This window comes from Pelobates fuscus, chromosome 12 (genome assembly GCF_036172605.1).
Source record: "Pelobates fuscus isolate aPelFus1 chromosome 12, aPelFus1.pri, whole genome shotgun sequence".
In the NCBI taxonomy this organism is placed as follows: Eukaryota; Metazoa; Chordata; class Amphibia; order Anura; family Pelobatidae; genus Pelobates; species Pelobates fuscus.
The window spans coordinates 101,437,751-101,452,034 of record NC_086328.1 but is presented as its reverse complement, the minus strand read 5'-3'; the positions used below and the strand labels follow the sequence as shown (position 1 = coordinate 101,452,034).

Below are 14,284 nucleotides of genomic sequence, written 5' to 3'. Positions count from 1 at the left end.
CAACTCTATGCGAAGGAGCTATATTGCACTGCGTGAGGACCTTCTCCCCCCCCCCCCCCCCACCCCATTCTGTAATACTGCACATTTTAGAGTAGCCTTTTATTGTGGCCAGCCTAAGGCACACCTGTGCAATAATCATACTGTCTAATCAGCATCTTGATATGCCACACCTGTGAGGTGGATGGATTATCTCGGCAAAGGAGAAGTGCTCACTAACACAAAGTTAGACAGATTTGTGAATATTTGAGAGAAATAGGCCTTTTGTGAACATAGAAACAGTCTTAGATCTTTAAGTTCAGCTCATGAAAAATGGGGGCGAAAACAAAAGTGTTGCGTTTATAATTTTGTCCAGTGTATGTATACCTACCTGGCATTTTAATTCTTGTATCAACAAAACATATTACACTATTGCAGGCCCTTTTTGCGCATGGTTTTCCGTATTTCTTCTAATACAACTGTAAGTAATCTGCTATATAACCACAACAAATGTCAGAATGATGTCAAACAAAGTGGCTTTAAATCATATTGCTTTAAACCAAGAAGAGGTATTATTAAGTATCGAATTTCAGAAAGCAATCGCAAATAAATTAAGGTTGGTTATCCACAAACACATATTTGCTTTAAAAATGTACAAAGATTTTTTTTTTTGCATTTTGTTTATTCAAATTTTGTTTTATACAAAAGTCAAAAATAAACACTCTAATTTTGGCAAAACTTTTTCTGTTGATAAAGGCAGTTTAGCATTAGTTAAAAATATATAGGACTTTTCTAAATATATAATTTTAAGAGATTATTTTGTCAGGAATAAGAAAATACAATCTGTGTATCAATGAGATGCAAAAGTTCTGATCAATTATCACAAACAAAAACAAAATGTTAGTTCAGTATTGACAAAGCACTTCATACTGTGATATGCATTCCTGATTTCTTAATAAGAAAAAAACCCTAATTACTAGAGATCTTTAAAACCATTTCCAAGCCACTTGGTCAAATATATATATATATATATATATATATATATATATATATATATATATATATATATATATATATATATATATATATATATATATATATATATAGACAAGTTTCTTAATTAAAATTAATATTCATATAAAATCTTCTATAGATTATTAGAGAATGTGTGCATATTTAAACCTGGTATAGGAGGGCTAAACACTGCATTCCTCTACCTATTGTCCTGGAGCCACTAGGCGTGGGGGGCCCGGATCTGTTCTTTTAGGATCATAATTACACTCTGTGTAGAACCTGAGACCTTAGTTAAACTCCCATTTAGGTTCTGATACAACGGTTAGATTCACAAATGAGATGTCACTGCACTCTCTGTTAAGGGCCCACAAGTAAGTAAATACCAGAGGGCACAGTAATGCCTAGTTCTTCATGTAAGTGGGCTGCTTAAGACGTTTCTGAAAATGGGCATAATGTCTGATTTTCATCTGCAGTCCCTTCTGGTAGTCATGGAGAAAATGGCCTTCGAGCTAAAATGAGGTCCTGGACCCGATGCCTCTCTCTGAGCCAAATCCAGCAAGTTCTAAGATATCTAGTTATAGGATGTGAACATATAGTGCGGCATGGATTGTGTCCAGGACATGCCCTGTCAGGGCCCCCCAGCAGTGATCATATGGAAGTGGTACATTCAGGAATCCAGTATAATGTTAGTTACTAGTTATTGGAGTACTGTATTCTGCCTTTACTCCAAATTTATTGCTTCATACAAGCAATGTAATCATTTGATGAATCTAAATGGACACAAAGAAAAATGGCACATTTGGAAATTAATAATAGGACGCCAGTCTAGACAGGCACTGGCCAGAGAATCACACACGCCCTGGTGGAAATCCAGATTGAGTGTTGTAAGACCATCAAGCCAATATCAGCTTGAATTACCTTTGTAGGCTGTAATGGACCAACTGGGACCCCAACATAAAAATGATTACATCTTTTCCTCTCTGACAGCTGCCGGCTCACAGTTTGTTTTTTTATTTTAAAAATGTTTCCATTGCAAACTGGGGTACAAAGCTAAACAGACACTTCACAAGCCATTTCATAAATTGTAGGCAGCTGAGAACTTTCTGTTTGTAAGAAAGAAAAACTCTGGCTTCAGGTTCTGATTCCAGAAGCAACAAGCAAGAAAGTCCAATTTAACTTTGTTTGTTTTAAAGCATTAAATAAGCATCCACCAATAAATTCTATGAAAAAATGGTGCCATGCAAAAATCTGGAAGATTATTCGCATGATACAAGTTTTGATTTTTGGTCCTGGATGTCCCTTTAAGTTCCAATTAAGCCAATTTTCTTATCACAGAAATATTTATATATATATCGGAGCACTGACATTTTCCTATGGCCATAAATATATATACATACACCTTCACAGCACTTCAGAATAAAGAAAACACACAGTTAAAAAAAAAAAAAAAAAAAAAAGCTTTCATAGACAGATACTACAATATACACAGTGAGGAAAAAACTAAAATAAATGGGACACTCTTTCGAATCAGGCTGATTGAAAAATAATTTTTTAGCTCTGTGCCTTTGGAGACACGATTAAAAATGTGGTCATTCGCATTTTTCTACAAATACAATTTAAATGATTTGTTAATTCCTGTTGTTTTTCCGTGATAATTCAGATGATATCAGGCACCAAATGGACATTGTCTCCCCAAGAAATGAACGGATCAGATTGTGACGTCAGTAATTTGTGACTGAGTAAGCTGTGGGGAGGAAAATAAACAAGTGAGATACAAAAGAGGCAGAGACATCAAGTATTCTGCTCCGGTAATAAGCTTCAGATTAGAAAATGCTTCTAGACCAAATTTTACTTGGTCTAGAAACATTACACAAAAGGATCAATCAAGAACTTGGAAAAAAAAAAGAATTGTTAGAAACGTTCATTCTTTTGTCTAGCTTGGAACACCATTAAAACGTGACATCAAGACCTGTGAGTACACCCATACTTTGTGATTGTTATATTATACAGAAAGCATTTATTTTTTTAAGCATTGATTCTTAAAATCGCATGACTGTGGCTAAATAGTGTTTTTTTTTTCTATATAACCACCCTTGATTTGAATAAAATTTATGTTTGTTAGTTATTGTCCCATGGATCATGTAAATGTCTACTCTATAGTAATTGAAGGGCTAATGAAAAGCTGCAAGCACCATAAGCACTACAGCTCTTTCAATCTAAATCAGTTAAACCGTTTTGGAATGGCTTGACTTCTTACGTGGGGTTCTCAGAGCACCGCTCCCCTTGCAAGTCTTGGCAAAATGGTTGAGAGCAATCAGCTGACACACTCAAGCCAATCAGCTACTCTTGTACTGCAGGCTCAGATCACTTTAATAAATATGATGAAAATAATGGTGGAAATTAACCTCCACTTTTCAGAACACTTTGATAATGTATCCTCCACATTGTGCATGATTTAGAGATCAGAACTGAATGACAACTGTTAGCACAGTTAAGGAGATCTAAACACGTAACATTTGTAACATTTACATATAACTATATGAAAACATTTACATATAACTATATGAAAGCAAGCAAACTATTTTATCGAGAAACAATTTTATTATGATTATTTGGGCAATTCTAAAAGTTAATTAGGATAGTAATAATGTAGTATTTCTGTATGCAAGCCAGAAGGCACAGACGCTTAGCCATAAGAGGCTGAAAGTTAAAGGTGGGCCAATAACCTATTGTGGGTCAGAACACTGCACCGCTATCCGATCTTGCTGGATATTCAGTCAGACAGCTTATAGCACTCAGGGGCTCGCCACCATTTTAACTCTTTACATTCAGTTTCTATCTGCTTTTAACCCTCAGAACTGCAAGGTTAAAATAATCAATTTTGGAATTGGATATGCACTGCCTCTCTTTACTGCTAACATGACACTGTTCCATCACGGTAAAAATCTGTGGGCAGCCATGCATCATGCCAAAACTAAAACCGGCAAGGCACCACAATTTTACTCCACGACCACCTGATCACTGATTATTATGTACACTGTTATGGCTTCTTTGACATGCTTTTTATATAAGCTTGTTCATTATTGGTGTGAAATTGTTTAATGTGTCATGTCTCTGCGACTCCATTCAAGGCAGCATTAGAAAAGCCCTTGGAAGAAGTTAACAGAGGTTAGATAAATAGTTGTGGAGGACTAAGGACCCCCAGCAACCAAGTACCAAACCTGGAGCCTGAAATGGCAGAGTCACAGTTCAGAGGTCTGGCAAGAAGTGAAAGTCTGAGCTTCACTAAATAGCAATGTATGAAAGACACTCCTGGAACCTACTGCACAATTTGTCGTTCTATATTTCCTGCTGCTTGACACAGTGCATCCCAGAAACTGTTTATCCTATTAACCATTGAACAACAAATACAGGGTGCGCTAAGTAGGACAATGAGAGATAATAAACAAAAATAATATAAAGAGTCTCTTAAAGTACAGCGAAGCTGTAGGAAAGCTGGATCACGAACAACATGGAAGTAGAGAAGAGCCAACTCAACCTGTTTTGGCGATACGTGTGTGTTTTTATAAGAATCCAAATAAAAGTATTTTGCACACTTACTTTTATTTGTTGCTGTTTTATCCTGGCTGATTTTTTATCATTTTAAAGATCCAGTACTACAAAAGAAATCCCTGGTGGGGATTATTCCACCTAAGCCTGGTTCATAGAGCAGTGTGGCTGCTCTGAACACTGTAAGTATGTTTCATTTTACCCTTTACTGCTATTTTTTATACGGTAAACACTATGGGCCCTCTCTTGTGATTTTATTTTCATAAGACCGGCACTGCAAGCATCGCTAGAAGGATATCCTACATGTGGGGAGTTTAAATACCACTGTATGCTGTTTTACTCAGAGCTGGTTATAGCTCTCCCAATTGTAAGTTGGCACTCTTAGGACCTCAGTGTTGTCTGTAGTTGCAGTTAACCTACGTTATTGCACCATTGGGTTTTTCCCCCCTTTTATGTATTTTATATGCTGACGCTTATCTGGAATGCTGTAAGATGTCTTGAGGATACACCTCCAAGTGTCCAGTTATATCCTACATGTGGGGAGTATTAAATACCACTGTATGCTGTTTTACCTAGAGCTGGGCATAGCTCTTTAAATTGTGAGTTGGCACTTCTCGACTTCTATGTTGTTCGTGATCCAGCTTTCCTAAAACGGTTTTGCACTATTGGTCTTTATTTTTGCATTTCATATTTACCACTGAGGATTCAAAGCAAGAACTGAAGAATATACACTACAGGTCTTCGCTGTACTTTAAGAGACTCTTTATATTATTTTTGTTTATTATCTCTCATTGTCCTACTTAGCGCACCCTGTATGTGTTGTATCTTGTTCTCTCCATTCTTTAAAGGGTTTGAGGGTTACCCTTCCCCTCAGGTGTGCAGCTCTATTCTCCCCTGTGATCAGTGCTGTTCCTCTCCTATATTTTTTATTTTTATTAACCATTGAAGTCTTACCTATAGCTCCTGTACAGTGCTCTCAGCATTATCTTCATCAGACACAGCAGATCATGGAGACCATGTACACAGTGCAAAGATTAGAGCCATGCTAGTACAGCTATTCCTACCTGCAACCTGCTTGCTTCGCTGTGAGGCTTCTGAGGCCAGAGCGTGGGACATTGTGATCATCCGTTCCTGTTCCTGCCACTGTGAGTCCATGTCTCCTAATTCCTCAGGAAAACTTGCGCTTTGCCGGTTATGCACACTGGAGATAAAGCCACGCATTGTTACATGGCGATTTATATACAATATATGGTAAAACTACAATGCATACTAACACAAACCCAATAAGATACAAGACTGTAAATTAATTCAAATTCATTATGTCTCGATAAAGTAGTTTGCTTTCATACAGTAATTAAATGTTTGTTACAAATGTTAATGTTAGCTTGCAGACATGTGCTTTATGTGAAAAGTGTGTCCTCGTTTTATAATTTCAATAGAAATTGACACTTTTATAAATTAACCTTGTTACACCCCCTGGGCTGTCAATCATACCATTGCTCCAGTTACTTGCTGATTTGGTTAGCTCAGTGGAGATAATCTAAAGAGGCAGCCCTTGCCCCGAGCACCTGTCTTATAACGACTTCTCATTGAGCTGTAATACATTGATCAGCCGCAACATTAAAACCACATGCCTAATATCGTGTAGGTCTTTGTCGTGCTGCCAAAACAGCTGTGATGCGCCGAGGCATGGACTCCACAAGACCTCTGAACGTGTCCTGTGCTATATGGCACCAAGATATTAGCAGCAGATCCTTTAAGTCCTGCAAGGTGGAACCTCCATGAATCGGATTTGTTGTTCCAATACATCCTACAGATGCGCAATCAGATTAACTTCTGGGGAATTTAGAGGCAAAGAAACAGACTGTTCACTTGCGGACTAATATATGACACTCCTTGACAACTGGCATTTTAATGATATTCTGTGCTTCCAAAACTCACCTTTTTTTAATAAAATTCCTTTTACATAAATGGTTTATTCCATTACACCACCATCGAACTGCTATATCCCGAGTTACTGGGGTAAAATAAAATGATTCAGCAGCCAAGTGAAGACACGTCTGTTTTAGCCAAGCTCCCCATAAAGCAACACACCAAAACCCGAAAACAGTTTAGCTTGAAGTGCTTTATGTTTGAAGAGGGTGTCCTCTTTTTATTCATTTTACAAAAAGTACAGATTCCAATGGAATACCATGATTAGATGCATTAATATTTTTATTAGGGATTTATTTACTAAAAGGGGATTTCATTTTTTTTGTATCTGGCCAGTAGAGTGTCCCTTTTAATCCGTTGCCACCAATTCCTTCAAAGTGACCCCTCACATATTCAGTATCACTTTGGGAAATCACGTTTTACTGAAGGAAAAAAAGTCAGAATAGGCAATAGGAATAAATATCACTTTGATTATGTTTGGGTTGCTTGTGATACTAACCTCGATCTGGCCAGGATGGTTTTAATTTTTTGCACTTTACGGTGTCGCGCTTCTAACTCCTCCACACTCAGGGGCTCCTCTGGCTCCAGCTCAATGTATCTCTCGGGAATCGCCACCTTATCAGGCACTGAGAGCTGGAGAGAAACATAATGGACATCAAACAGTTAACAGATGACTTACAAATGACTCCAAGGCTCAGAACATCTACAGGGATTCCAGATGTTAAATAACCGATACGAGAAGGAATAGTTCATAAACGGTAACACTCCTCAGTGTTAAACGGACACTATAGTCACCAAAACAACTTTAGCTTAAAGGGACACTATAGTCACCAAAACGTTAGCTTATTGAAGCAGTTTTGGTGTGTAGATTATGCCCCTGCAGTGCCACTGTTCAATTCTCTTCCATTTATGAGTTGAATCACTTTGCTTACACATGCCTACTCACACGTCCCTGAATGTGACTTACACAACCTTCCTAAACACTCACTGTTTATACTTCCTTTATTGCACATTCTGTTTAATGCTCTGTTAATGGCCTCATAGACCTTGCAGAAACCTGATTAACCCCCTAATGAGAATATTATACATATATTATATTTAAAGCATTTTTTAATACAATATACATTCGTTATCAACATTATTAATCCCCATTTAAAATCAGGTTTGTCAAAACGTACAGACTTTCAGCTGTTTGCAATGATTAAATCAAACAAAAAAAGTTGAAATAACCCAACACAACAAATGCTACAAGTGGTTTCCCCAAATTCAACTGAAAATGCAACTTATGATAACTTTCTCAAAATTATTCAACCCCCTGAATAGAATCCCTTACAACAGCACAAATATGCAAAACAGGTGTTGTCTCAAGCACATCTGATGCAACTAATCAAGAGCTTCATTAGTGGCCCCAGGTGTGCTTGAGCTGGAACACTTGAAATATCTGAACTGGCTAGGGGTTTGTTAAGTGTCACGTTTGACTGTTAGAAATATGGCTAAGTCAAAAGAATGGTTCACATAGTTAAGAGAAGATATCATCACACTTCACAAACAAACAACATGATACAAAAAGATAGCGAAGGCACTGAGTGTTCCTAGAGACACCATTGGAAGCATAGTTTGCAAGTTCAAAGTTGAAGGAACAGTAGTTACATTGCCTGGACAGGGCAGAAAAAGGAAGCCATCAATGGCTGCAGCCAGATTTCTGAGAAGACAGGTTATGAAAAACCATCGAGTGACTGCAAAAGATCTGCAACAAGACTTGGTAGCAAGAGGATTCAGTGAGCAGAGTAAGGGGCATACTAAACGCAGACGGTTTCCATGCCAGAACTCCAAGACGTACACCAGTACAGACCCAAAAAGCACAAGAAAAGTATCTCCAATATGCTCAAAATCATATAAATAAGATACATAAGTTGTGGCATTCTGTTCTGTGGAGTCCCAATGGATCAGCGTAATGTCTGAAGGAAAAAGAATGAAGCATACGCTGAAAAGAACACTCTGCCTACAATTAAGCATGGTGGTGGCTCCGTGATGCTTTGGGGCTGCTGTGCATCTTCTGGCACTAGTGGAAACCTGCAGCATGTGGAAGGAAAGACTGATTCATTGAAGTATGAGGAAATCCTAGGAGAAAATGTCATGCAGTCTGTGAGGAAGCTGAAGCTTGGGCCTACCAATAAGACAATCCCAAGCATACCTCAAATTCCACCAAGTCTTGGTTGCAGAAGTAGTCCTGGAAAATTCTAATTCTAAAGTGGCCATCACAGTCACCTGACTTGAACACCATAGAAAATCTCTGGTGGGATTTGAAGAACGCGGTTGCAGCATGCAAAGAATATTACTGAACTGGAGACCATTGTTCATGAGCAATGGTCTAAGATTCCTCAGGAACGCTGCCAGAAGCTGGTGTCAGGTTATGCATTCTGTTTGCAGCAAAAGTCTGCAGTCATAACAGCAAACGGGTGCTCTACTAATTACTAAAGATGCTTGCCATGAAGGGGTAAAATACTTTTCAAGAGAAATCTAGTGTCACAACTGGAAATAAATGGACTACAGAAGAAATCAACCATACACCATGAAAAGGAAGAAATTCCCATACCCACATTCTTACCTGCAGAGAATTGTCAACCTGAATCCATACCCCAAGATGGCATAACAACATATATAAGGGAAATGACCCTAGAAAACTAGCAGTCATTAACCTGCAGACAAGACTACCGAAGATCACTGGAAAGCAACCAACAGACAGCATACTAGCTGCAGTTAATGAAGCATTGTCCACAATTCCATCCTGCACCATAACAGAAACAGACAAGCTCATATATGCCACAGCATTAGTGGTCCTCTAGCTACTTGACTACAAGATCAGGCTCAAAGAGAAGCAATGACCACCATGGAGACTACGACTGGAAGCAAAGATAAAGACAGCATGGAAGGAAGTTTGTAAGCTGGAAAGATCAAAGATAGATCGTGGCTGCTGCGGAAGTACAACGATATGCCCATACCAGAGGTGCTGGAAACAGCTAAGCAAAGACTGACAGCACTGGCAACTAAGCAGATAAACCAGAGAAGCAGAGGCTAAGAGAATCAATGCCCTCTTTACCAAAGAACCAAGGTGTATGCACAGCTACAGGGTAACCACCACATCTCCTTGCAAGACACACCCAGAGCTGAGACTGGACAGTACTGGAAGAATATGTGGGAGCAAGAAGCATCTCATAACACCAAGGCCTAGTGGCTTCTAGACCTGAAAGCAGACCACTGCATGCTGCCAAAACAGGAACCAGTCATCATCACAGTCAAAGATATCCAACAGAGAGCAGCACACATGAAGAGCTGATGAGTCCCAGGACCTGATATAATCCACAACTACTGGATAAAGAAGTTAACAGCGCTGCATGAACGGCTAGCAGCACAAACGAACCAGCTACTAGCAACAAGCTCCCACCCTGACTGACTAACACAAGGCAGAACAATACTGGTCATGAAGGACCCTCACAAGGGAACAGCACCATCCAACTACCGACCAATAACCTGCCTCCCCACAACATGGAAACTCCTGTCAGGTATCATAGCCTCCAAGATCCAAGGGCATATGAGTCAATATATGAGCAATACTCAGAAGGAAACAACACCAGAGGATCAAAACACAAAATACTGATAGACCAAACAGTCACGAGGGATTCTATGACCAGACATACCAATCTGTGTACAGCCTGGATTGACTACAAGAAAGCCTATGACACAATGCCACATACATGGATACTGGAATGCTTGGCTCTCTACAAGGTCAGCAAGACAATAAGAGGCTTCAAGAAACATACAATGTGACGGCAGATAAGAACCATTCGGCCCATCTAGTTCTGCCCAATTTTCTAAATACTTTCATTAGTCTCTGGCCTTATCTTATAGTTTGGATAGCCTTATGCCTATCCCACACATGCTTAAACTCCTTTACTGTGTTAACCTCTACCACTTCAGCTGGAAGGCTATTCCATGCATCCACTACCCTCTCAGTAAAGTAATACTTCCTGGTATTATTTTTAAACCTTTGTCCCTCTAATTTAAGACTATGTCCTCTTGTTGTGGTAGTTTTTCTTCTTTTAAATATAGACTCCTCCTTTAATGTGTTGATTCCCTTTATGTATTTAAATGTTTCTATCATATCCCCCCTGTCTCGTCTTTCCTCCAAGCTATACATGTTAAGATCCTTTAACCTTTCCTGGTAAGTTTTATCTTGCAATCCATGAACCAGTTTAGTAGCCCTTCTCTGAACTCTCTCTAAGGTATCAATATCCTTCTGAAGATACGGTCTCCAGTACTGCGTACAATACTCCAAGTGAGGTCTCACCAGTGTTCTGTACAATGGCATGAACACTTCCCTCTTTCTACTGCTAATACCTCTCCCTATACAACCAAGCATTCTGCTAGCATTTCCTGCTGCTCTATTACATTGTCTGCCTACCTTTAACCCCTTAAGGACCAAACTTCTGGAATAAAATGGAATCATGACGTGTCACACACGTCATGTGTCCTTAAGGGGTTAAGTCATCAGAAAAAATCACCCCTAAATCCCTTTCCTCAGATGTTGAGGTTAGGACTCTATCAAATATTCTGTACTCTGCCCTTGGGTTTTTACGTCCAAGATGCATTATCTTGCACTTATCCACATTAAATGTCAGTTGCCACAACTCTGACCATTTTTCTAGTTTACATAAATCATTAGCCATTTGGCTTATCCCTCCTGGAACATCAACCCTGTTACATATCTTAGTATCATCAGCAAAAAGGCATACCTTACGATCAAGACCTTCTGCAATATCACTAATAAAAATATTAAAGAGAATGGGTCCAAGTACAGATCCCTGAGGTACCCCATTGGTGACAAGCCCAAGCTTCGAATATACTCCATTGACTACAACCACTGCCTCACCCATTCAACAATATTGGAATCCAAACTTAAAGATTGCAGTTTATTGATAAGCCTTCTATGTGCAACAGTGTCAAAAGCCTTACTGAAATCTAGGTAAGCAATGTCTACTACACCACCCTGATTTATAATTTTAGTTACCCAATCAAAAAAAATCAATAAGATTAGTTTGGCATGATCTCCCTGAAGTAAACCCATGTTGTCTCTGATCTTGAAATCCATGTGTTTTTAGATGTTCAACAATCCTATCCTTTAACATGGTTTCCATCACTTTCCCCACTACTGAAGTAAGGCTTACTGTCAGGATCGGGACAGGGATCCAACACGCAGAGTACAAACAGGTACAGGATACGTATACCGGACCTTAGAATGGCCGGACTAACGTACGGAGAATATAGAGAATAGTCAAAGACAAGCCGAGGTCGAGGTAACGAGAAGACAGGTAAGCGAGGAACAAGCCGGGTCAAGGGTACCAGAGATAAACAGAGAAGTCAAACAAGCCGGGTCAGAACCAAAGGGATAACAGAAATACAAGAGCACTGTGTGACTAGGCAGACTAGAACCACGACAGGGCAATGAGCAAATGGGAGAAGCAAGTTTAAATACCCTGGCTCGGAAGGGTAGACACGCCTCCGACGAGTCCTGATTAGTCTCTGAAGGATTGAGTGACAGGTCGTTCCGGGTTGGCGTCATGACGTCGGTTTCCGGACGTCATGCTAGAAAAGGAAGTGAGTCCCTCGCGGCCGGCGTTTACGTGACCGGATGGACCGCGAGGAACAGAGGAAACAGCCCGTCCGGACGGATGGACGTCTAAGTCTCTACCTCTCTCGGAGGTAGAGACTTCAGGTACCCTGACACTTACTGGCCTATAGTTGCCCGACTCCTCCCTATTACCTTTCTTGTGAATGGGCACAACATTCGCCAACTTCCAATCTTCTGGGACTACTCCTGTTATCAATGATTGGTTAAATAAATCTGTTAATGGTTTTGCTAGTACACCACTAAGCTCTTTTAATAGCTTTGGGTGTATTCCATCAGGTCCTATTGACTTATTTGTCTTTACTTTTGACAGTTGAAATAGAACCCCTTCCTCTGTAAACCCACGTGTAATAAATAACTCATTTATCCTTTTTCTTAACTGAGGTCCCTCGCCTTCATTTTCATCTGTAAATACCGAACAAAAATATTAATTGAGACAGTCAGCTAGACCTTTATCCTCTTCTACATACCTTCCTTTTGTTTTTAATCTAACTAATCCTTGTTTTACTTTTCTTTTCTCATTTATGTATCTAAAAAAAGTTTTGTCCCCCTTTTTTACTGACTGTGCTATTTTCTCTTCTGTGTGTGATTTGGAAGCTCTTATAACTTGCTTAGCCTCTTCCTGCCTAATCTTATAGATCATTCTGTCTTCCTCACTCTGTTTTTTTTTATAATTACTAAATGCTAACTTTTAGTTTTTTACTATTTTGGCCACATCTGCGGAGTACCACAGTGGTTTCTTGAATTTTTTGCTTTTACTGACAAGCCTAATGCAATTTTCTGTTGCCTTCAGTAGTGCAACTTTTAAATAATCCCATTTCTCTTGGACGCCATTTAAATTGCTCCAGTCTGATAATGACTCCTTTACACATATTCTAATTTTAGAAAAGTCTGTTTTTCTAAAGTCTAAAATCTCAATTTATTAACACTAAATCTAGTATGGCCTCTTTACGAGTTGGCTCCTCAACAACGACTTGTTTTAGAGACAATCCCAGTAGGGAGTTTAGAATATGTGCGCTCCTGGCACAAGCAGCTATTTTTGTTTTCCAATTCACATCAGGAAGATTAAAGTCACCCATGATTATAACTTCCCCCTTCATTGTCATTTTAGCCATTTCCTCAACTAGTAGATTATCTAACTCTTCAATTTGTCCTGGGGGCCTATAAATCACACCTACACGAGTTACTGTGTGATTACCAAAATCTAATGTAACCCAAACGGACTCTATGTTCACCTCACTAACTTTTATTAGGCTAGATTTTATGCTATCCTTCACATACAGGGCCACCCCTCCCCCTTTCCTGCCATCCCTGTCTTTTCTATATAAAGACCCTAGTATTGCTATGTCCCAGTCATTTTTCTCATTATACCATGTCTCAGTAACAGCGACTAAATCTACACTATCAGTTGCCATTATTGCCACAAGTTCATAGATCTTATTCCCTAAACTGCGAGCATTTGTAGACATCTAAGCTTATAATTTTTTAACCCACTTGCTACAGGCACCTTCTGTCCTTGTTTTGGGGGACAATTGGATTAATGTTTTATCACCCTTTTGCCCCCCTCCTCCTAGTTTAAAAACATCCTAGCAAAACCTCTGAACTGCTCACTGAGAACATTTGTTCCCTTTTGAGAAAGATGCAAACCATCTTTTTTGTACAGTTTATTTCCATTCCAAACAGAGCTACCATGAGAAATAAAGCCAAATCCTTGCTCCCGACACCATTCACCGGGCCACAATTTAAAGTCCCTAATACGCATCCGCCTGTCGTTCTGAGTGTTATGCACAGGCAGAACTTCAGAGAATGACAGTGTGGAAGCAACCTGCCGTATATCATTGGCAAAAACACTAAAAAACTTCCTTAACCTCTGAAACCGCATGGCAAGCCAAGTCATTTGTGCCTAGATGGACAAGTACATCCAATTCCCCTTCCTGCTTTGCTCGCTTAAAAATATTACAGATACGTCTCCTGTCTCTGTGAGCAGTAGCTCCGGGAAGACACCTCACAAGACCACCATTGTCCATCTCCACACCTCTTATGATGGAATCCCCCAACAACAACTGCTTTCTATTAGGCCTCACCATAGTCTCCAGGCCTCTCTCCACAACATCACTAGCCTCAGTG

The 14,284-nt window shown here is 39.4% G+C and overlaps 1 protein-coding gene across 7 annotated transcripts in view; it reads right to left on the bottom strand.

Moving 5' to 3' along the window:
- Positions 1-1,077: 1,077 nt before the first annotated feature.
- The window catches only part of PLEKHA7 (pleckstrin homology domain containing A7), a 171,877-nt gene continuing 158,670 nt past the window's right edge, over positions 1,078-14,284 (bottom strand). For 6 of the 7 annotated variants that reach the window (XM_063438278.1, XM_063438281.1, XM_063438284.1 and 3 more), the window contains 3 exons: positions 6,971-7,104; positions 5,604-5,740; positions 1,078-2,734 (listed from right to left, as the gene is read on the bottom strand). In XM_063438278.1, coding sequence (XP_063294348.1) covers positions 2,712-2,734; positions 5,604-5,740; positions 6,971-7,104 — 294 coding nt within the window. In that variant the 3' untranslated portion in view covers positions 1,078-2,711. The remainder of the gene's footprint in view (positions 2,735-5,603; positions 5,741-6,970; positions 7,105-14,284) is intronic. The other variant, XM_063438280.1, reaches the window with a different exon arrangement.